This window comes from Labrus mixtus, chromosome 6, assembly GCF_963584025.1.
Source record: "Labrus mixtus chromosome 6, fLabMix1.1, whole genome shotgun sequence".
NCBI classification, from domain to species: Eukaryota; Metazoa; Chordata; class Actinopteri; order Labriformes; family Labridae; genus Labrus; species Labrus mixtus.
This window is the reverse complement of record NC_083617.1, coordinates 16,210,772-16,235,266: the sequence shown is the minus strand read 5'-3', so window position 1 is coordinate 16,235,266 and position 24,495 is coordinate 16,210,772. Positions and strand designations below refer to the sequence as shown.

General features: G+C 41.6%; 1 protein-coding gene across 3 annotated transcripts in view; it reads right to left on the bottom strand.

Moving 5' to 3' along the window:
* wdpcp (WD repeat containing planar cell polarity effector) overlaps positions 1–24,495 on the bottom strand; it is a 74,415-nt gene that overhangs the window by 17,935 nt on the left and 31,985 nt on the right. For all 3 annotated transcript variants that reach the window (XM_061040271.1, XM_061040274.1, XM_061040272.1), the window contains 8 exons: positions 24,169–24,239; positions 22,739–22,798; positions 22,059–22,173; positions 16,147–16,283; positions 13,337–13,528; positions 5,452–6,055; positions 1,932–2,120; positions 1,410–1,533 (listed from right to left, as the gene is read on the bottom strand). In XM_061040271.1, the coding sequence (XP_060896254.1) occupies positions 1,410–1,533; positions 1,932–2,120; positions 5,452–6,055; positions 13,337–13,528; positions 16,147–16,283; positions 22,059–22,173; positions 22,739–22,798; positions 24,169–24,239 (1,492 nt within the window). The remainder of the gene's footprint in view (positions 1–1,409; positions 1,534–1,931; positions 2,121–5,451; positions 6,056–13,336; positions 13,529–16,146; positions 16,284–22,058; positions 22,174–22,738; positions 22,799–24,168; positions 24,240–24,495) is intronic.

The following is a 24,495-nucleotide window of genomic DNA, read 5'->3' as shown; positions in this document are numbered from 1 at the left end:
AGCTGGAAGAGAAAGCTCTATCTTCCAGTACAAAACAACTCAACTTTCCCTCGACTAGAGCCAACATGAAACAAACAAACACGAGCAGAGAAGGGAGATGAGGGGGTGGTGGGGGGGGGGGGGGGGGGCTTCCTTCATTTGATGTCGATGGAGAGAAAAAGAATGCAGGTAGGTGATAAGAGAGGAGAGGAGGAGGGATGCCAAACATCGCTCACGCTCGGCTACAGAGGTAGAGAAAGAAAGAGAGGAGGAAACAGGAGGTAATTGCACGATGGAGAGTGGTAAGCAGCGGTGTGTGGGAACAACAGGGTCTATTTCAGTCAAACAGGCATTTCAAAAGGCTCTCATGGCAGAAGGGAAAATGAAACAACAGTCTAAACAGGTGCATGCGAGGTGCTTTGCCTTATGAATGACTCAAAGCTGCATCAGTGTGTTGAGGAAATCCAAAAGCTATTCCTTTTTAGATTTTTTTTTTTTAAATAGAAAGGTGAGCAGCAAATACACTGGATTAAATTGCATCTTTAATGGATGTGATTTTCTGAAAGAAACAGGAAGTGTTATTCTGATTCTGCTTCCTATGACGATAAAATACTACTGTTATTAAAAATGTTTTCTAATACCTTTTAAAAACTGAGAAAATTTGTAAATATCAAGGGACATGACCAAAGGTAGCATCTTTTAGTCATTGATCAGATGATGTCATTTGTCATCTTGAATTTTTTTTTTCTCAAAATTTACTGATCTGTGTCCTGAAGGAGGATCACACAGCTTATCTTTACACTTAAATGCATAAAACCCCATTTTTACTACTACTCCTGAACAAAACTCCCCCACACTGAATCACACAAGTTTTCTTCCACAACTACAACTGGTTAAACCTGATCTCCAAAAGCCTTCCTGCCGACAAATTATACATTTAGATGGTTAGCTCACAATTTACATTGACGTGAACAAGCTTGCCTTCGTCCTGTTGTTGTCAAGCCTCTGATGACGTTATGGCTGAGTGAAGTCTTCATATTTAACTATATATATATGAATATAACTAGAGGTGTTGTACATGAAAGAGTGGAAAGATGCCTGATATACAGTAGTATCTGCTTCAGTGCAAGATAACATGTTTTACCATTTTTAGACTCAAATTTTATAAAAAATACTTTCCTTTCTTAATTGTGTTTTGTATTTTTTTAAGCTAAATTCCTTGCTTAGTAAGGATGTACGGTAAGTCCTCTTCAGGATGGAGGGAGGTTGGTTATCTATTATTTGTAATGCGCGATTCTGATACATCTCTTCATGACGTAACACTGAACTGTCAAAGTTATATTATTATTAAAACTCAGAAATAAAAGAAAAATGCATTGATACAAAATATAAGCAGCAATAAGGAGGGCAGACGCAGCAGGTGAATTTACCTGAGGAGGTGGTGAAAAAAGCGGCGGGCGTACTTGCTGATTGGTTCCCTGTACGCAAGTATCACCACATCAGACAGAGGAGCAGCTGGAGCATAAAACACTCCAAGAGCAGCTTCCAGCTGGGCTACAGACAGGAAACAGAAACAATTCATAAATATATAAAAAAATAAAAATACAGAGGGGTTAAACAAGTGTATGGCAGCAAAATATGTAGTCAGGGAGTGAAATATAAGTTTCCCATATTTATTTTAAATGATCCTGTTGAAAAAAAGTTATATAATCTGCTTTGATAATAAGTGACCTAAACCTTTAGGCTAATAAAACTCCTAACTTTTGAATCCAACAAAACAACTTTAAATAAGTCTCAAAAACACTTATTGCTCGGAACTGACTGCAAAGGGTTTGAATAACACAGCCAGATTATTTCCACCAGAGGAGAACTTTTAAAGTTACAGAAGCATCTATTAATGATGAAGCATTATGTGAATTAGCATTTCATAGATGTTTCACACAGGAACCCACCCTCCCGCTCCGTGTTCAGCTCCAGCCTCAGCAGGTGGTTGGTGACCAAACTCAGGCCTCTGTAGCACTCGTCTCCCACGATGCTCCAGTCCATGGCCTCCAGAATGCCGAGTGCCTCTCTGACCTGACCACATCGCAGGCGCTGCTGCAGCAGCTCAACAGGACCCATCTGTCCTCCAGTCAGAGCTCCTGTCATGAAAAGTTTGGTTTTAGGCCATTATAAGAAGAAATAAAGCAACAGCATATAATGTAATAATATTAACATATAACACTTAATTTGTCTCTCTGACAGTTTGAACAGATGGTTTGATGAAATTTCTTATTTATATATGTTTTATCTCCTGATGTTTTCATATACAAATACAAAACCTGTCACTGTTGCCTATGAGTAGGAACAAAGCATTATCATTTCAAGGCAAAAACAACAAACAGCAAAACCAGAGTAACACAGAAATGTCTGTTATTAGAAACAATAAAAACTCTTGTTATCTTGTCAAAATGTACTCTACACTTCAAACATATACATTTCTACATCCTTGTTTTGGCCCATTTTTATTTTAGAAACTTAGTTTCTGAATTTTTTGTTTTTAATCTTGTTGAAGAATTTTATGAAGTTTGATTTGATATAAATACAATGTTGTTACATTATTATGCATATTTTATCATTCATGCCACCTTTGTTACACAGCACACAGCATGTGCACATAAGTAAAAACAGTTGTGTGAGATGTGTTACTTTGCCAGGGATTGTCTTTTGAGCAGAAGAGAGGCATGTAACAGCTAATTAGGCCTTCAGGCCAGAGGTGATTAATTATGCTTTTGTGTGTTTGTGAGTACATTAGGACTTTGCTGAATAATGTAAGCAAAATGTTTTGTATCCTTCCAGGTAATAGCGGTGTCTTGTTGTGTATGTAAAAGGGCAAAGGTGTTCGTGTGTTTGTGGCGTCATACGGGAAATGAAGGTAATGTATTGAATGCCAGGTTAATGTCCAGTGTCACATGACTTGTTCTTGTAGAGGCCTACATGCAGTTAGTAGCATAAAGCATTTTTACAGTCATCACAGAGCAGCTACACAATATATTCTGCTACAGTATAGTGTAGCTTGTTTATACAATTTGGACCATGTGGCACTCTTGTGGGCAATGTAGGTGATCACCGACTGACAGCGACACTGTCAATGGGCCCGGCTGCAGGCAGGCAGAGTTACCACTGACTCAAGTCTAATTAATTGAAGAAGTTGTGTGTGTATGATTGTGTGTGTGCAGGGGGTGTTCAAGCAATTAAAATGACAGGCTTGCAATTAGCAAGCCCCCAAATCCCCTAAAGAGAGGGCTAATGTGGCTAATACACCAGCTGAGTGTAGTGTGGTGTGTGTCCATGTTTGGGTGTGTGTGTGTGTGTGTGTGTGTGTGTGTGTGTTTCACTGTGTGCATGTGGGTCCTTTAGTTGGCTGGTAATGTCTGCTCTTAGCTAACTTTGAGCAGAGACAATGGATCATTGTGGTGACACAGAGATACAGTCTGTTAACTTTTTTCCTTCATCAGTGAGAAGGAAGAGAACAGCAGCAGCATGAGCACTCAGCAACAAAGAATCAGAACCATGCACCACCGACACGACAAGAAGACTTCAGAGACAAGAGAAGGTGTTTGACTCAAAAGAGTAAATCACAGTTTTTGGTAATTAATAAAGGCTGCTAAATATGCTAATACAGCACAGGTGGGTTTGAACCTCAATTGTTGAACAGACTTAGTAAACAGAACTTCACTAACAGGCTTCACCTCCAAATTAGCAAACAGAAGCTCATGCTGGGGAAGACAGAAACTATCTTTAATCTATCTCAATACCTGCTGTTTTCAAATTAATATCAACCAAAGATGCCACAACTTGCGCTTTCAATCTCTCTTATAACCCCACTTCCATTATTTATCTTTTAGCGTAAAAAAACTTCACTAAATTCTCCACAAAAAAGGACTATTTTCTTGCGTGCCCTGAACTCATTCCCTGGTCTGCACGTCCACAGTCAGTACCAGTGCAGGCCCAGCCGCGGCCAATGTGTGCCCAGATGAGATAACTCCGTGCAGGCAGGAGGGTAAGGGTGGGAGTGGGGGTGGGTGGCACTGGGGAGGGCTGCCTCATACGGAAAAAAAGGAACTTGGAGCATGGCCAAGTCTTTCTTCTTCAGCGCCTCCCGACTCACTCCTTCTGTCATCTAGCGGGCCTTATGAAACAAGTCAATGCAGAAAAGGAGCACAAACAAACAAGCGAGTTGGAGTGTGTGTGTGTGTGTGTGTGTGTGTGTGCGTGTGTGTGTGTGTGTGTGTGTGTGTAGTAGCACAGAAATAGAAGAATACACATATGTGTGTGGGGGAAAGAATTATCATGGAGAAAAAGACGTGCAGTGACTTTCTTCATCAAAACCTTGGCCGGCGATCAAAGCAGGCAAGCTATTGTTGGAAGACACCCTCCCCTTCTCCTGTGCACACAGGCAAACGCAGTTGAACAAACACACACCCTCATACACACACAAACTCAAATGCACACAATCTTCTACCTTCCTCCCTTCCGCCCCCACGCTCCTGCTTTCAAACTTCAGCAGAGAGCTGCGTGCCACTGTCACATTTTCTTTCCAAAGTCACAATTAAAGACGCTGAACGAGTGTATGTGCAGGCGTGTGTGAGACCGTACGAGTGTGTTTGTGCATGTGCATGTTAGAGAGTGAGGTGGCAGTCTGAAAAAAATTTGATTGGCAAACTTTATCTGGGGGCCCCAAGGGACTGCGCAGCCACTGTAAACGATTTATCGGAAAAATGCATCCCAGAATGCACCTGGGGGGCTCTTGCCCCAGGGCGATTATTGAATGACCTCTGAGAGCGCGACTCCTGCTAACCTTCCCGCCCGTCAACAAATTAACTTCCCTCAGCAGTGAAGAGGTCGACCCGTTCAGCAGCCATATTTACACAGAGGGGTTCAGATACAGTGTCAGATCCCAAACAGAGGAGGAGTCTCTGAGGGGAGGAAGGCACCTTCATAAGGACGAGACAACTGTGATGGTGTGGCAAGTTTGTCAATTAATTTCTATTTATTTTCTATCTCTGCAGCCTGTCCCAGAATGCATATTGTTCATATATAATTTATCAAAGTAGTACACATGAATCCCTCTGAAGCCACATTAATGCAGACTAGTTTATGTAGTCCCATTCATATGTTTCAAGATCTTTAGAACACATTTGCTCTAGATTATGATAAATTTGATTTCAAGCACTTCATGTAAATACTGCCTATATGACGACAAAAACAATAATCCAATGGTCAGCACTAATAAACCTATCAAAACCATTTCCTGATAATCAATAAAAGTCAAAAACTGGCTTTAAGCTTCTCAGATTTGAACATTTTGAGCTTTCATCATGCAATCTGTAACATGAACTTTTCACTGTTTTTTTGACACCTTAACAGTAATTAAAATTATTATTATTATTTTTGTTTTCATATGGGGCTATATTGTCTTATTTCACCAACCTAGTCTGAATCTCAGGGCTGCCAGTGGTCCTCCGTGAAGAGCAAACATCAGGATATCGGTTCCCTCTGGGGCTCCTTCCAGGCCAGCCCCCCACCAGAGTCCTTCCAGGCCTCCACAGCAGCGCAGGTGCTGAGCTAGTCTTAAAGTAGCAGCTGAAGCTACCTCCTCTGCTAACAGTGCCATGCCTAAAGGTGCCAAGCCAAGATCAAAGCACATCAACTCCCCCTGCCCTCCCCCTACCATGACCACAGCCCCAGCAGGGTGCCAAGCCAGGAGGGTGGGTGGCAGAGGGCAGGGGGCCAAGAAAGAGACCCCCCGTCGCTGGTCGTACAGGACCAAGGAGGAGTCCCTTAAACCAAGTAGAAGTGTGACCTCAGAGGGGTGACGGGAGCAAGAGACAGGATGGGATGGTAGTGGGATGCGGATGACGGACAGACGGTGCAGGCGCTCTCGTGCACATTCATACACACAAGTATGGGCCCAAAACCCCTCTCTGGCTTCTTGGGGTCCTGGAGGTATCTCCACTGTTAGCAGCTGGTAGGGCTGAAGAAGGCTAAATCGACAGTCCAGGAGATTTCCTTCTGTCCGGACAGAGCTGAGAACCTTTAAGAGGGAAGAAATGATGAGAAGAAGAAAGGAATATTTTAGAGAGTTTTTAACTGATGCACACTTGAACATCCTCCCTATGAATCTTATCCATTAACTTAATAAAATCACAACTGAAGTTATTTCATGTCCCTTACATATTTTACTCTGTTCAATATAAATAGTCCAACAATGCACAGGGAGCTGACAGCAGTGCAATGGGAAACTTCATTTTAAAGGCAAGAAACTATGAGCAGAACCAGACTTATTGGTAAGAAGCCATCTGCCAAGACAGGCTGGGACTGATCAGACAAAAACAACAACAACAACACCTCCTAAACAAAGTTCTCTCACTTTTACTACTTCTTAGTTGGAGGACAATAATGGCTAACATGTGTTATAGTGTGTTTAGCATATTCACAGCAAAGAAAGTGATTGAGTAAAAAAAATATTATGCAAGTTGTTTCAATTTAAACTTGAATTGAGAATCTACTGTCAAGTGTCACAAAGCATCGTATTAAAAGCTAACCTTAAACTTGATCTGTTAATTTTGTTGCTTTTTTAGCATTTCCTTGTATTTGCCAACTTTTAAAAGCTTTTTTCATAACTTATAATGAACTAACCTGATTTTGAATAAAAAAAGAGGATAAGAAACGAGGGGGAGAGAAAACTGAAGAGAAAAACAGAATGAGTCATGAAATGACAGTAGCTACAAACACCCCTCGAGATGGGGGAAATGTAGCCATCCTATTTGCTCATAAACACATGGCTGTCAATCAACTCAGCTAATGATAAGAGCTCCATTTTAACTCAAGGTCAACAACATCTTCTCCCTGAGCATGCCACTGTTTGGCACCTAGTGATAAACAACACCCTCTGTTTACCTGTGTGAGGAGCCAAGTGCTCAATAGTAGTCCTGCTAAGTGACAAGAAACAAGTGTTTTTTTCAATAATAGGAGGAAAGAGGAAAGCATGGAAATATTTGACCAATGGTCGAACCCAGAATTAAGATTATTCATCCCTGGTGGGAGTGGGCACAATGGCCCCGCTTAGCAAGCAAACATTGACACTAAAGGAGATGTCACGGTGGTGCTGTGGATAAAACATCCACAGTAAAACCAGGAACTGTAGGTGGATGACAGGAGACAACAGGCAGTACTATACAGAAGCCCAACACTTCCACAGTCACTAACAGAGCTTTTAAGGAGAGATTTCACCCTACCAAAGCCTCTATCAGAGCCTTGCATTGACCGTGGCAGCTTTGGCTAAATGAGCCCATTTCTTTTCGCCGTGCTGACAGAAAGAGGGATCTGCAGCCTGCCTACCTTCCTTTCCTTTCCCAAAGCTGCCCGGCCCAGTTTTTTGGCAGGCATTGCCAAAAAGGGACTTAGAGGGAGGAAGAGAGGAGTTTTTTGCCTGCACATGGTCTACAGCAGGAGAGAAGCAGATGACTGTCCTCCTGAAAGCTTTTTTCCTTCTAGATAATCCCCCAGAGCCAGCTCCTGCTGCTCCACAGGGGGTGGGTGCTGTTTGTGTGTGTGTTCATCTAAGGCAGCAAGAAAGAGGGGCTCAATTCATGTTAGAGGTGGGATATCCTTGGAGTGTGCTGTTCTCTGGATAGGTACATTTCTGCTTGGACAAAGTGGCACATGCATTACATAAACTAGCACACAAACAAATAGCAGGAAGTCCATCCAACAGAAAACTGTCACAGGATTCACAACACCTACTTCCACAAACGCTGACCCGGCCCCCTCCAAAAAATAGAAAATAAATAAATATCCCTCCCAAAAAAAGACATCTTATCCTCTCAGCTTTTCATCTGGTGCCCAGCTCACTTGTGCCCACCACCCGCTGTGCCAGCAAGCCACCGTGGCACCATCAGGGCTAAGGTGAGGCTGATTCAGCTCTGCCTCCCCCTGATAGGTGACCCTCCAAGTATAGGAGAAGGGGGACAGTGTCAGCTGCAGCTCAGAAGCAATGAGTAAATACTGAACAGCCAGGTTCAATCTGCAAAAGCCAGTCAAGAGTTCAAGATCAATTTGTGTTTACCTTTGTTTATACTCCATGTGCAAAAACCAGGTGTGACCAGGTATGGTGAGAGTGAATAAATATTTAAAATCAGTTTGATTTTCAGCTAAATCATGCCATGCTTTTTTAATATGTTTAACAGCAATAATTACATAAGTAGAAAATGTCCCAAATGAGTCATCATTTAATCCGTTTTTATGTGTGTGTGTGTGATAAGTTGCCTAGGTGTTCACACAGATCTCCAGAACATTTAAGATCCAGGTAAAGACCTTTAGATTTAATATATTCATACCTAAATATCAGCAAGATAATGTGTCCTTACTTTCCCTAGTGCCTGATCTAAACTGAACATGGGGATTAATCTGAAGTAGATGTTGCAAAAAAGAGCAACATCTAAAAGGCAGAAGTCTTCAAATCCAAATAGTGCTGCAGTGGAGTGCACAGAAACCCTGCATCAAAAACATTCCTACACAGTCACAAATTTACAATCACAACATTTTTTAAACGGACTGCAAAGCAGCATTTTGACTCTGGGTCACCTTTTAAGGCCATGGTGTGCCTCATTTTACATTCCACATAGACAGAGCAAACGCAAGCAGAAGGCCCCTGAAGGCAACACGGCTGATTAGGAGATTAGAGCATGGCACTCATGATCTTCAGGGTTACAGGGCTAGGATGTGTCGGAACATAAACTCTTAAACTGCTAAATTTCATGCCGCTGTAAGCACAACAGGACACGAACATGACGTAAAATATAAACATTCGCAAAAACTGACTGAGGCTTTTTTTTTCAGGACATTTTTGCCTTTACAGGATAGGACAGCTGAAGGGAGACAGGAAATGTTGGAGGAGAGAGTGGTGGATGACATGTTGAAAGGGCCGAGGGCCGTTGTGACGAGGACTTTAGCCTCTGTACTTTTGGCGCACACTGTAACCACAGAGCTAAAACATCGCCTTGTATGTTCACCTTTTACTCTTATTTTTTATAACAATTCAACTTGTTTTACAAATTTCCACATGCATAAAATATTGTAAAAAAAACATGTTGAAACTAGAACAATGCCCAATCTTTAAAGGGAAAGGGAAAATGGAATGACTTCTCCAATACATTATGCAAGTGTCATTGTAAGATTTTTACAAAAGAAAGCCTTCTGTGCATGTGAACTCTCCAGAGTACATTGTGTCATGTGAAAATAATGTATTTCCAAATTGTAAGAGAATAATGTTGAAAATGATGAGTAAGATCAGGAGGGAGGTGGAGCAAAGTGAGTATAGATGTGTGAGAGAGAGCGAAAGAGTGGGAGAGAGACAGAAAGAAATGTACGCAAAAGATGATGAGAGAGAGTGGAAATGGAAGTGAGTGAAGACAGTGGAGAGGGAAAGAGGGGAAAAAAGAGGAGGTGGATACAGAGAGAAAGATGCAAAGAGAGCAGAGAGACAGACAGAGAAGGGGGGGGCTCTAGTAAGTAGCTTTCTCCTGGTTATTGGTTTCAGTGACTGGTCAAAACTATTCTTCTCCATTCTTCTTGTCTCTCTCTCGCCAGCACCTTTTTTTCCCCTCCGTGGCGTGAAAGATAAAGCGGACGGGCCCAACTGTGTGGCTGGCCCTTGTTCACAGCAGTGGCCTTTTGAAGCCAATTTTCCAGCTCACGGAGCAGAGAAAGACGGAGAGAGACGGGTAGAGAGACGGAGGGACTTGGAGGGATGAAGGGATGAGGGTTGTCGGTTTGGGAGGGGGGGGGGGGGGGGGGGGTGCTGGGAAGTTTTAGGTGTGTGAATTAGGGTTAGTGTTGAGGTATTGGTGTGAGAAAATGCACAGGCACAGCAGGATTTCCAATCAGAATATTCCTCATACCTTAACTGTCATAATTGGTACCGCTGAACATAATTGTAGGGCAGGGTGAACATTATTCACTAGACCTGAAACTGTGGCAGCAGCATTTCCTGTGTGATTTTTACAAAGCGAGGAAGCTTGGGGGTAATTCTGCTCTTTGGATTCCATTCCCGACCCTTTCATGGTCCAAATTATGACTACAGCTCATTTTTTCTACTTCCCATGCTTTAATTCTGCATATTAAGGCTGCAGCTTTTTATGTTTCACAGGCTAAATTAGCCATTTTACACTGTTAATTTGGCTTCTAATATAGTCTAAATCACAGCATTCTAGCAGGAGATGAACTACACATTTCGTTTCTATGCAATTATATTTTCTTTTTATATAATTTACTCCCTTTGGTGTTTTCTTTCTTGGACAATCCGTTTAGGTTTTTTTTTATTTTGAAAGTGAAAAAGGCCTTGCAGCTCAGTGGTGAAGTCAAAAATAATTAAAAGACCACAGAAATCACAGAAACGCAGATCAACAACTGCAGAGAAAATGTGACAGATAACAGGATAGTCATACACTTTATAAACAACAACAACAAAGGATGTTTTCAAACACAAATATATTCAAATATGGCAAGAAAAAAAAATCATCTGGTGTTTTCTTTCTATTAAGATGATTAAATTCCAGGTAATTGTTTGTATGTATGTGTGTTTGTGTGTTTGTTTAGGGTGGGGGGGCATGAAGGAAGGGTAATTAAAAATGTTAACCAGCTGTGTAAAAAACGACTATATGTGTTTTCCTCTCCTGCCGTGAGAGGCATGCCGTGGCTCCACTTATCAGCAGGAGGATGGGGGTGGGGGGATATGAATTAAGACCACATAGGGAAAGAAATCAGACTTTTTTAAATGCCGAGAGACTGGCTAGAAAATTGGCTTAGTGTGGCAGATAGCGAACTGAACAAAAGGAACATATATATGAGCTTGAAGTGATTGAAGTAGCTGGCGTCTCCCGATGTTTGCCCGGCGTTTGATTCCCGCCACGGCTCTTACATAAACTGCTCGTCTAATTTCACACCGCGCATCTGAAAAATGACAACAAACGCTTTCATTAGAGCGCATTGCCGCAGCCCCATGAAGTACTTTAATGTTCTTGAAGCGTGGAGGAAGGAAGGAAGGAGAAGGAGGAGAGGGAGGACGTGTGAGTGTGTGTGTGTGTGTGTGTGTGGGGGGAGTGTGTGTGTGTGTGTGTGTGTGTGAAGGAGACGGAGAGAATAAACTAGGTGAAGGAGTGTGATAAATGTGGAAAGTGTTCCAAAAACAAGAAGCGGAAAAAGCAGAGAACAACATCTGCTTTGCTTATTTCAATATTCAAGTAATCCCCCCCAGCTCCCATATGTGAATTTGTTTTCCTAGCATGCGATTGGTAACGCTCATCTTTCCTCCTTCTTGCAGACTCTCCCTCTCTCTCCCTGGTGCGGAGAAGATTTTGCATATGTTTACCGCGGTACTAGGAGTATAGAGTTAAGCCCAGTTCGGTAATTTGGGATCTTTCATCTGCTTTGGGCACGAGGCCAATCCTAGGTTGACATAGAATTGGGTTGTAGTTAGGGTTTTGCCAGGGGCCATGATGATGTGTATGTGTGTGAGCATGTGTGGATGTGGAGGCGTTCTCCTTCACACAGCACCAAGGCTTAGTGCTCCTGCTTTCTTCATATGGTGATGCATGGAGGTGTAACACAGAGGTGCCACCCTTGAGGTGACTAACACACCATCACCAATCCCATCTACCACAACACAGGTCTCCACTGAAAAAAAGCAGCTTTGTTGCCTTTCACTGTGCGCGTGTATTTTGCAGAGCGTGTGTGAGAGGTTGCCTGAGTCTGTGAAAAACGAACACACAGATTAACCACATGATCTGTGCACTGAGTTTAAGTCTACAAAGAGCAATGAAAAGTTTAAAACAATCTATAGATGTTACACATTTTATAAACAGCCTGAGTGGCTGTTTATAAAAAGTGTAACAAATGTGTAACAACTTAATGTTTGTTCTGTCTCATTTACTTTTGTTCCATATTCTGTATTCAATCGTGATGGTTATTAGCTAGAATTAGCTTAGCTTTTTTCCTCTGTCATAGTGCAGTCTTAGCAGCCATGTCCTGTTCCTGAGAGATTTGAAGATGGTCTCGGGCCAGGTAGGATATGTTACCTTACATTGAGTTCATGGATTTCTTTCTGGCTCAAGTTTCCAAAAAGAAGATCCACATGAGACAGAATGATCAGACATATTTCAATGAGAAAATGCAATAGTTCTAGGCTGAACTCTTTTTTTCGATATTACTATTACTGATTAAAATTGTTGTAGATCCCCTTGTGAATGAAGCACTTTCCCTCTGCCTTAGCTTCATCTTCAGTGCAAAAGCTCAGCACTGCTTAAACATCCCCAATTGATGGAAAGCTTTCACACTTACATCCTTCAATTGATTGCACTTCCTCATTTTAGTCAGCAAGTTACTCAGCAAGAAACAAGATTGTATCATATTCTATACATTTTTTTTGTAACTGCTGGTGGTGAAATCCTGAAATCACCAAAAATTGACATTTACATGCCAGGTCTGCAAGTATCACTCATTAAGCACAAGCTGGAGTTATTTCCAGGAATATCAATATACTCCAGTTGTAGAACCCCACAGCTGGTTTCCGATGGCTTCACCTCCTGATATTTCACCAGTTAACCCACAAGACTTCACAGGTACACATCTGCAGGATCCTCCTGACCCCTCCGGTGATAAATTGTCTGGTGCATCCTTTCCCAATAAACCCAATTACCTTGCCTTGTCCTGTGTTTGCATGTGTTGAGATATTTCTGGACCAAACAGTTCTTGGTAATCACAAAGCGGAACTGCCCATTATGAGCTTCCAGGCGATCCACATAACCTCCAGATTTTTTTAAGTTAACCTTTACACTACCCATAGGAACCCTTAAGTGACACAGGCCTGTTTGTGGTTTCTATAGCAATTTAATATGAGACAACAATGAGATAGAGGACATATTGGTAGGAATTATTTTGTTTCTAATGGATACCATGAAGTGATGGGGACTTCCTAAAGTTAGACTCCACCTCCAATCCATTTTAGCAGCTTTTAGTAATTTTTTGAGGAAACCAACATGAGCTGTTATAGAAGAATTTAAAGATGGCAGGTTCATCCTGTGGTATTGGATCATGTGTGCACCTATCACCACACATTATGCCACTAAGGGTTCATGGTGTTCTGGATGAGTATCTTTTCCAAAAAGGCTAAATAAGTCTCTCTATTCCACGTTCTCAGACCTACGACTCTGCACAGTTCTTGCAGTGCAAACCCTTGTAAAGCAGGGTTGCTTTAACTGCTCTGTATAATAAAGTTCCTCCAGTGCAAGAAGTTTTTATATGTGTTTGTTTGTACCTTGAGGCCTTCAGTAGGTGAGCAGCTGAGCAGGACCACGTTGTTCCTGGGTGTGTTTGAGGGAGTCCAGGTCCACAGCTCCTCGTCGAGCTTGTCCAGGTTCCACCACACCAGTGCCACATCCTGGAGACGGTTGAGACCGACACGTCTGTGAAGCCTTCGACCCTGTCCACTCACATCTACACAGACTACCTGGACATTGAGACAAAACACACAGATGCACTGATTATAAGCACCTAAAAGAGCTTCAGATTTTTGCAATAAGGTCAGAAGTATGACGATAGACACTTAGAGACACAAGCATGGAGTTAAAAAAAACTTTTTAAGAAGAAGGGGACGTTTTCAGTGTACCTAGGTGATTTGGACTCACATGCCTGATTTGTGTTAACACTTGAGGGCTGTATATCTTCCACATCTGTAGCCCCAAATACCCCCCCCCCCCCCCGTCCTTCCCCGATCCTGTTATTGTTGATGTCTAAGGTTGTTTTTTATCTTCCATTATTAATGTGCGTGTGTGTTTTGGTCTGTCAGGCTTGTTGTTTTAGTGATGTGCATATTTTTGGGGAAGGTCTGCCACGCTCTACGGGCCACAACAAAGAGACCCACAGTAATGAGCTCTCGTGGTGCTTGAGGGGGGCACACACAATCCCAAAGAAACACACACGCATATACATGAATGCATGCATGTATGCACACAAATACACACGTGCATACATGTAGAAGCACTGGTGTAAATGGTGTCAAAGATACACTTTTGCAGATAGCAAAGTTCACAAAATGCACATTAAACAAACAGAACTCTTTTCAGAAGCACTTTGGTTGATGGTGATATTAAAGGTCTTGCTGTCAACAAGCGCACACACACTCCCATATTCATACAGGCCTTACATACTCTTAATATTGGTAGTCACATTTCCTAACACAAGTGACCAGATTCAATCAAGTCAAGTACGCACACACAACAGAACACGTTTTCATGACTTCTGTAAAAGTGCAAGGGAGCGGCCAATACCTAATGTGTTGTCAAAGCAGAATACAAAACTTTTTATTATTATTACAATAAAAAGGCACAGTAACACACAAAAATTAATAAATCGGCATGCTGTACTGTATGAGTAGAGCAGGTTTAAGGTTCAGTGGTCCATGTCTGCCCTTCTTGCCCCCTTGAGGGGAATATTTGCTTTGGACACAAAATACAGAGCCAAATTAAAAAGATGGAAGTATATCTGATGATAAAGAGAACAAAGAGTTGCCCCCAAAACAGCTAAATGGCAGATCACTGACAGATTAGAAATGGAAAAAGAAGAAAAGAAATAAAAAAAATCGGAAAATCACTGGGGTTAATAACACACTCTATATCTACCCCCGCATGCCCCTCCATCCCTACCCGTCTCTTCAAGCCTTTTTTTTTTTTGCTGGCGTTTGCTGGTCAGCAATAATCAGAAACCACTTTCTGTGGGCCGGATTAGTTTACCCCCCCCCATCGTCCCCCACTATCCCTCTCCAGCTTAGCCCACTGGACCAGGGCAGTGTGTATGTGGTTGTGCATGTGTGTGTTGGTTGTGGGGGATGGGTAGTTGGGCGTGCGTGTGCACCTGTGTGTATATTGCAGGTTACATGCACATGCGTTGACAGAGGTCTGGACAATATAGGGTGGCTGTGTGGGGTTGGTGGTGATGGTGGGGTGTCTTATCAGGGCTATGCTTCTGGAGACAGACACACAGAAGGAACGACTGCTTTTATACACAGACAACATGCACACGCACACACACCCACACACACCTCAACTAAAGGGCCTGGCAGTAATGTGATAATGACAGGGTTAGCTGTTAGCTTGCTTGTGACAGAGGACATAGTGTAGTTTTGTTTAGGGGAAGGGAAAAACGAGAATGCAGATGCCTGTTACAAAAAAATACAAAAACTCCATCAGATCACACATCTTTTTTAGGGAATTATAGACAGAAATAGGAAAGAAGTAGAGGGTTAAAGGTCACCGTTTGTGGTCTTATTCACAGGATTCTGACATTGAATGTGGTTATGAGACTGTGCACCTGTTGTGCAAAAGATAAAAAGGGAGTCAAACATTAGTTTGTGTCACAAAATTGTGTCAAGCCAAATGAACAGCATTCAAGGGTATCAAAGATAGACAAAGATCTTGGGCACTAAGACAGATTTGATGGCTAACCAAGTGACCAAGTGTCTTTGACTTTTGAACACAACACGTCTATATCAATATTAATGTTGGAAAAGCAATGTCTCTGAGGTGCTGATCACAAGTTAAAATAGTCTATCATAACTTAAAAGATTCTTAGTAGATGTTTTATAAACTTGCTGCCAGCGGGAAAAAGTTGATAATGTAGCAAAGACCCAGATAATGCTGCAAAAACACAGAAGGTATCTTTTCCTGCTAACCTTCCATTTATAAATATTAGATTTTGAGATTTTGCATGTTCAAAGGTAACCATTTTGTATCTCTTATACAATGATTAGCATACTGTTTGGCTGTTTGTAACAGAAGAGCACCATATAGGTTTTTTTTAAACTCATTTTGCTTAATCTACCTCGGCAAAAACACGTGGTTAAACATGAAATAGAAGACATTTTGAAAATGTCATTCTTTGAGCAGATACAAAAATGTATTTGGACAATGATACGTAAAGACATTTCCCGTTTTATTCTCTTGCTCTTCATCTTCTTCCTTTGACTCTGCCACTGTCTACTTCTCTCTCTTATAAACAACAACCTAGCTACACACACACTTTAAGCACACACACTACTGACGCACACTCCATCAATGCCTTCCACTGTACCTTGATTTCAGAGGCTGAAAGTTTGTCTGTTCGCCTGCCAGTCTCTGGTGTGTCCTGGTTCTTTTGGTTGAGGTAGACTGCAGCCACTTGGCTCTGCTCCAGGAAGGACAGCAGAATCAGCCTGTCGCTCAGCACCGCTGGGGATGACATCATTGCACTGCTCATTCAATGTCATGACTCAAAACAGAAAACAACGGTATATTGTTAAGGTGACACTCACAGAGTTCACTGTCTCCTTCACAGCAGTAAACTGTGATTAAATATCACTACGCACTGATTACAACACATTCAGGTTTCCATCTATTTTCTTTATCTTTTAGATATAAAACAACAACAGCTTGAATCAGGATAGAAACAGGGATACTAGGTAAAATGCTGCACAAATAATTAAGTAAAAACACTAACTATTTAAACATTGATTATGTTTTACATTTTTGTATAGCCTGTAACTGCCTAAAGCAGAGAAACTTAAGCTTTGTCAAAAGTAGAGGCATAACAGAGCAAGGAGCCAGAACTTCATCCTCGATCTTTCATATTGATAAAAGATTGATAAAATACAGTATGTTAAATTTTGACATGAATTTCCTCAGAAAAATAAAAGCCTGAGCATTTATAATCTTGGGTGCTTAAATCCCATTGTGACAGAATGAAGATGTTGTCATTCCAGAGTTCTGGCCTGGCTGTTGTTTTATGTAGTTTTTTGAGTTTTAAAATTGAACGTTTCAAGTAAAAAAAAAAAAAAAAAAAGGTCTCTTAAGTCGCTTTTCTTAGCGTATTAAAGCTTTTTTGTTTGCAAGATTCCTTTGAATGTGAAGTTTACATTCCTGGGAAAAAAAAAATCACATGCACATCCATCATCACACAGCAGTAGTTTACTTGTAGTTGGAGGCAGTGGTCTTTTTTCAACTCTTTGTAAAGTTCGGAATTATTGGATACTAAGACCAAAGACAAAACAACTGACACTGACACTTCAGAAACCAGTGATGAACTGTAAAAAAGTCAAAAAGGTTACTGTTAGTGAAGTGAAATCTCACCTGCAATTACTGCCAAAGGTGTCACCCATGGTGTCAGCGTACGCTTGAAAAAGATCTTTGTCAAAGATTCACTTATTTTAAAATGTATAGCATATATATGTCTAGCACATATTGGATACATAGAAACATGCTGATGAATAAAAGAAGATTCTTTTAGTAAGTTATTAATCACGGCAGAGATTCATTTTGATGTAATCGACTCCATTAACAAACTAATCATTTTAATTTAAAACTTTAAAACTTTTGGTTAATGCAATGGAAACAATGAAAAAAAAGGATTTAGTCTGAGTTTCTCCTTAATGTTATCGCTTCATTATCCAGCATGAACATAAGTTATAATCCCTGTTTTCCTATCTACTTTAGTCTGATAAGTATGAAGTTAGAGGAAACGCATTTCAGCCCCAGTGTGTCTTCATGCTATGCTTGTTCTTTTTTCCCCTTCTTACTCTTTTAACACATTTTCCCCCTTCTCCTCACTCTCACCATCTCTTCTCCTCTCCTCTCCCCTGCCTCTTTCAGTCTTTGTATCTCTTTCCTCCCCTGTTCTCCTCTCTCTCCGCCTGTTAGTGTACAGCAGGCTCTAAGGCCTTTTTGTGGTAGAAGAACACACTTGATCCTGTTCAACTCTTCAGGAGGTGCATGGAAACACTGATTAGCAATTAAGCCCCCCTCTCCTTCAAATTAATCTGTTTATGAAACCAATTAAACGGAAAGGAGGGGGGGGGGGCTTGTTACACATGTCTCTCAGATATCCTGCTTTGAGTTGAACGAGTAAGGCTGCACCCCGAGATTTAGAAATCTAACTGCCAATTAACCGTGGCATGAGTGTATTTATAAACGTGAGGGTTTAAATTATTCTGTTGTGTTAAAATTTCAAATTAATATGCAAATATTCACAAGGGAAGCGAAACACAGCTTGAAAAGTCAGGAAAAACTAGCATCTCAAATCAGGTCAATCCACTCAGTCTGTCCTGAAATTGCGGTTGGATTATAAAGCATTTGTAATAAAAAAAACTGGTTCAAACCTTAAACCGTGAGGAAATACACCCATTAATGATGCCTGGGCTTTCCGGACAACATTTAATGCAATAGTAAGCGTCTTTGTAATAGATTACAGACAAATCAAGTTAAATGCAGTTTAGTATTGATCTCTATGGGTGTCTATAAACGGGATTAGGTTTAATCCCATTCATTCCAAAATGAAGGAGGGGATATGAATCCAGGCTGTGGCCCAATCTGGGACCAGGTGGCTGATTTAGCATTAAGGGCCAGACCTTTATGACCCACCCTGATGCAACCCCCTGACACACACACGTGCACAAACTGAGTACACATACACACTCATACAAGCCCTTAGAACACATACACAGATAGATATAAATATACATTTTTACATTCAAGCCTGCATCCATGCTTCATGCATACTCAGTTACACACACCAACACACACATTCACACCCACAAGCAGAATAACCAAGCACATGTTAAAAGTACGCACATGGTCTCCTTCACATACATGCACACGCACACACACAGTCCTCTAAATCCATTTAATGCCATCTCCTCAGCAGCATGTTGACATAAGAGGCCAATGGGCTTAACCAAAGCACATTTAAACACGGTAAATGAAACCGGCTATGAAAAATCACTTAAGGATGCTTAATCGTGGAGCATATGCGCAGCTTGGCCCAGCCGTCAGCCAAAGGGAGCCGGTAATACTTTGATGGTGTAAAATATATGTAATCTATCGCTCCGTATGATGCAATCAGAGCTCGTGGTTGAAACAGGAAGGTAACAGGCATTGAAGAGGCAAAGTTTAAGAGAGGACAGTAAGCCTCCTGCTTTGTCACACCATGAAACAAAAACAGACCTGGCTGCCATAGCTTGATGTCTCAGAGAGGAGAATATGGACCAGGACTCACATTCAGCTGAATCCATGGGAATCAGTAAAGGGATTTTCTTCAGCATTCAAAGACTGAGAACGTTTTTGTTTTACAAAGTTGTCAAATCCTGTCCTGAAAATGTGAACAACTCTGTCATGCAGGGAGGGGTTAAGAATGGAGGGAATATATAATTTGATGATTTACTTTGATGTGTAATTTTACCTCCATTAATGGAAATTAAAATATTTGATCACAAAAAAAACCCAACTCTGTCATGCACAGTGACTTACAGTGTGGTTAGCTGAGTCCAATAAAGATTAGACTGCAATGAATACAATGATTCATCTATTGAAGGAAAGTTGGTCTCATAAACTTTATTCATACTGCTAATTGACAGCAACATGATGCTGTTTTAATTAAAGGTGTCATGAACACTTAGATTCAAAGTTTGACCATATTTGTGTGTCTATAAAAACATTTAGGAAAGAAGAAACACTTCTTTCTGCTGCTTACACGCGGTTAGATTCTGCAGCGTGGCAGAAGTAACAGCATTAGCAAACGCTCTAAGCACAGATCCATTCATCAATCAATCAAGGATCAGATTTCTACGGAAGGATCCTTTAAACATTGGATCCCGAATCAGATTCAGATCATTCAGCGGAAGAGGACAATCAACTAAACTTCTGTTGGATGTATCTGACTGTTTCAGAGCCATAAGTTGAATGTGTTAAGACAGAAAGAGATTATCATGAAATCACTACATTCAGTGAGATGCATCTATACAATGTTCTGTAACTCTGCTTTGATTGTAGACCTGCATTGTGTTTTTCATATCAAAAATGGATTATAATACACATTTAAAGCTTACTCTCTCATCTCCTTTACTCTCGTACTTTACTGTTACTTATTTGCCTGCATATTTAAAATCAGTAGAACTAGTCTTTCCCAATTTTACGATGAAACCAGAACCAGAATCAGATCAAAGTTTTACCGTCCTGTAAAGTGAGGGTCTGTCTTGTCTTGTCGTAGTGGAGCTAAAGGAATGGCAGTAGTACCTTCCTAATGTTTTAACATTTTCGATTTAACATCTCAACGTTAAAGCAAAAGTGTAAATTATTTTCAAATGACAGTTACTCAAACTAGAGGAATAAACAAACAAGATAAATCCTATTTTTTAGTGTTGTCTGACTGGTGCTCAAATAAAAGGTGTTAAATTGTAAAGTTGGGATAAGCTTTTTCTTCATCAATTGAACAATACCGGAAAGGAAATACGCAGATTAATCAATTTAAGTAAGTCAATATTGTATAGCCTATACGGCCTTTTTAAAAATCTATATAATATTTTAGAGATTAAATACAAATTCATGCAAATATAATAAGGCACTTGTACCTAGCATTTGTCACAACAACACACACATGCACAAACAACACACACACACACTTCATTACACAACTTGATTGAAATTGAAAACTCTTTCAGTATTTGTACGTTGTAAATGTGTTCCATGGTGTGATCTGGTCGGGAGCTCCAATTGTCTCAGGCTAATTTAACAAGTGACAGATGTTAGAACAGCCTCCTACCCTGCACACAATTATACACACTAATACACACACAATCCCCGGAAACCACCCTCTCACAACCATTACTCTAATAATTAGTGCCTCTGAGGCTTTGAATGGAGCGCAGTGGGAGGTGAGTGGGTGTGTGTGTGTGTACCTGGGTTTGTGTGCCTCAATGTGTGCCATTGTGTAAGTGTGCATGTGTGTGTGTGTGTGTGTGTGTGTGTGTGTGTGTGTGTGTGTGTGTGTGTGTGTGTGTGTGTGTGTGTGTTGAAGTCTGTGTGTGTGTGTGTGTGTCTTCCTGTGAATGTAAGCGTACATACAGTAAGTGCTTGTCTTTATTTTAAAAAACAGCTGTGCCTCTGTAAATACATATGAATGCATGCGAGAGTGTGTGAGTGTGGGTGTGGGTGTGTGTGTCTACTTCGTGTATGTGAGAAAGTGTGTGTATATGTGTGAGTGCATGTTGGGGGCTTTATCAGGTGTCTGGAGACCCGGACGGAAGCAAGGAGGGCAGTGTTATGAACAAATAATTGATACAGAAAGAAAGAAATAATTAGCAGATTTGAACGGCTGTCCACGGCCTCTTATTCTCTCCTGCCAGGTCTGCGGTGCGAGGGAGTGCTGTGTGAGGGGGGCGGGGCTCCCTGGAGGAACGCGCGATGGAGGAAAAACACTGATGGATGCTCTTAAGGGAAGGCCCCTGGACACACACAGCACAAAAGGATTTGCCCGCAATTAGCTAGCAGAGTCGCCCCGCTCACCTGTGGCACCTGTTATTCGTTTGTGTGAGGCAGCGCATGTGTGAGCGAATGATTGCGTGACAAAGTGGCAAGGAGAGTGGGGATTGTGTATGCGTGTGTGTGTGTCAAGCTGATTGTGTGGTGAGCAGGTGTAAGCACACAGTGGGTGCTGACATTGTAAGAGAAAATGTGTGGTTGAGGGTTTTTTGTGGTTTGAAATACTAAACATTTGAATGAAAACATCTGTGTTTGTGTGTGTGTGTCTCTTGGCAGAGATAGGTGGCCCAGCTATGTGGCTGAAACAAAGATTTTTTGTGTCCTTAAATCTGCTTAAACCACAGTGAACCTTTAGAAAATCTATGTCACATATAAACCATGATTTCATCCAGTGAATGCAAAAATCTCAACAATACAGCCGTGTTGGTTACGCAACAGCTCTAATTAGCATCAGCAGCACCAAAGTAACCCCGACCACAGTCAAAAATGTCTGAGGGCTTTATAACAGCAGGCATCAAGGCTGGATTCAAGAGTAAGACATTCAACACAGATACAGCATATTGTATATCCCAGGCAAAAAGAAAAGAAGCTAAACGAATAAACACAAAGGGTGGAAATGTCTCACACCAGCCAGCCTGCTTAATGGACATTGTTTATTACACATTGTGTGTGTAGGTGTGTTTGTGTGTAACTTACCATCAGTCACAGTGTTGGCTGGTAATCGGCCCACTAATGTTCGGTCTATAAACACTTGTTCAAGTTGAGGTCCATTAAGGGTCATGGTCACCAGGACTCCACTGCTCATCATCACCTGCAACACACACACACACACACACACACACATCTTTACCTGTTTTACAAGTTCAAACAGTAAATTTTGTGCTTTACAACCTTTTTTAAAGCTAAATGTTCCATTCAACAAGGTTCAGAAAAAGGTTCAGCTGATGGTCGATGACAGAAGTAATTTTTCTGGATTCAAATTTGGCATATTGGGGGCACTGGTGGCGCAGTGGTTAGTGCGCGCGCCCAATGTATGGAGGCTATAGTCTTCCAAGCAGGCGGCCCAGGTTCGAATCCAGCCTGTGGCTCATTTCCCGCATGTCATTCCCCACTCTCTCTCTCTCCCTGATTTCCGACTCTATCCAATGTCCTGTCTCTCCATTAAAGGCCCAAAAATAAATCTTAAAAATAAATAAATAAATTGGCATAATGAAATCACCTGTTAACTTCTATTACAGACCAGCAAAGCTCTTTTTTCCGGAGGCCTATTCTGGGAAGACCACGGGAGGTTCATTCAGCTTCTGCCACTCTCTGAACTGTAAGAAAAGAGGCTTGTGTGTGTGTGTGTGTCTTTTAGTGCTTAGAAAGGTGTGTACCTGGCAGCAATGTTTGCTCCTCCATCTGGTCTGAACGCAGGTGTTGGTCTGCAACAGCTCCTGAATACACACAATAGATAAACAAAGAAAAGTACAACACACAGAACTGAGTAAATTGCAGCCCAAGCACCCGATGAAACTGAAAATAACTACAGGAACACAGAGATAATGCAGTTCTGTTACTGAACACAGATTTGGGTACAGAAACTTTAAATGTGGTATTTTTTGTGAATGATTCTTTTTTAATTGGTAAATAAACCATTAGAAGTGACGTCTGCTTGCCTCTACAAAACTTGTGAAAAGGGTTAAGAAAATGTGTACGGTAATTTGTACTGTATTGTAAGCTGTATAAAGCACATAATTATCCTCGGTTATATTTTGTTAATATTTATAATTATGTGCATGTTACTTGACATTTGAAATGCTTGTTTTTTAACCTAATTTTCTCACGTTTAATTGTAATGCACTTATGTATCAAAAAAAAAAAAAACCTCAGTCTCGTATGTAATAATTTGTTTTTTTTAATAAACCTAATACTTCGAGTCAAATCTAGTTACTATCTTTGTGAAATGCCAGTGTCGCTCAAAGTTGCAAGAATATTTCTGAACATACACAATGTCAGACACTTGCACCCACAGGTGGCCACAGCAGCAGTTCCTGCTCACAAGGGGGCAGGGAGAGAGTTGAAGGAGGATTCAGGTAAGTACTGCCTGTGCCCATGTCAGCGTGTGTGTGTGGGCGTGCATGCGTAAGGTCAGTCATTCCAGCCACATTCCAAACCCAGCTGGGGTGATTGGATGGGAGGAGAGAGGGACAGAAAAGGAGGAGGAGAAGGGGGAGGATGAGGAGGAGGGTGGGGTGTGGAGGTGAGCTGGGGTGTTTCTCGTTTCAGACAATGGTTACGGGTGAGAGGAAGGAGGTTGATGTGTGTGTGAGAGAGTGAGAGTGTGTGTTTGTGCGTGAGTGTGTGTGTGTTAGTGTGTGAGAGAGAGCAACATCCACAGGCAGGTTCCAGCAAACAAAGCTAGGCTTGTACGGCCACAAGTACAGGGGGGGGGGGCAAGGGGTGGGGAGGAAGAGGGGATGAATGAGGGGAGAGGAAGGGAAGGGAAGGAGGAGGAAGAGAAGGAGGGAGGAAGAAAAGAGACGAGGGGGCAGCCTGCATCCCCCTGATCCCCTCAAATATCCCCCTCGATGACAGAGCTCAGCCGAAAGCGAGGTGATGACAGAGGAGAAGAGAGAGAGGAGAACAAACGGGAGCGACAGGGAGAGTGAAGGGAGAGGGAGAAAAGAGAGAGAATGCCCCTATTTGTTAATCAATCGGCCGTTTCGGAAAGGGAAAACTCAGAAAATCCCCAGAGGGAGGAAGAAGACAAGAGGGGGAGGCTGGGAGGGGAGTTGGAAGAAGGTTTCACAGAGGAGGCGGGTACCTCAAACTCCTTCAGCGAATCACGAAGCTTCTCTGGTCTGCGGTTCTTGGGGGTCCATGAGAAGCCTCGAGCTATGAGGGAACAACACGAGAAAAACCTAAAGATCATGTGACTGGAAGTTTGAACGCAGACATAGGAGAAATTATTTTTCTCGATAAAGACCCTCATGGGAATTCAAGGGAATGTGGTAACAAAAACAGAGAGGGTAAAAGGGCTGAACTTTATATCTGGCTTTAGATCTAAGTATGAGAAGGGTGGAGGAAGAGAGGGTGGTGACAAGACTGACAGGTGGAATAAAGGGATGCTACTAATGAAATCATGGACAAG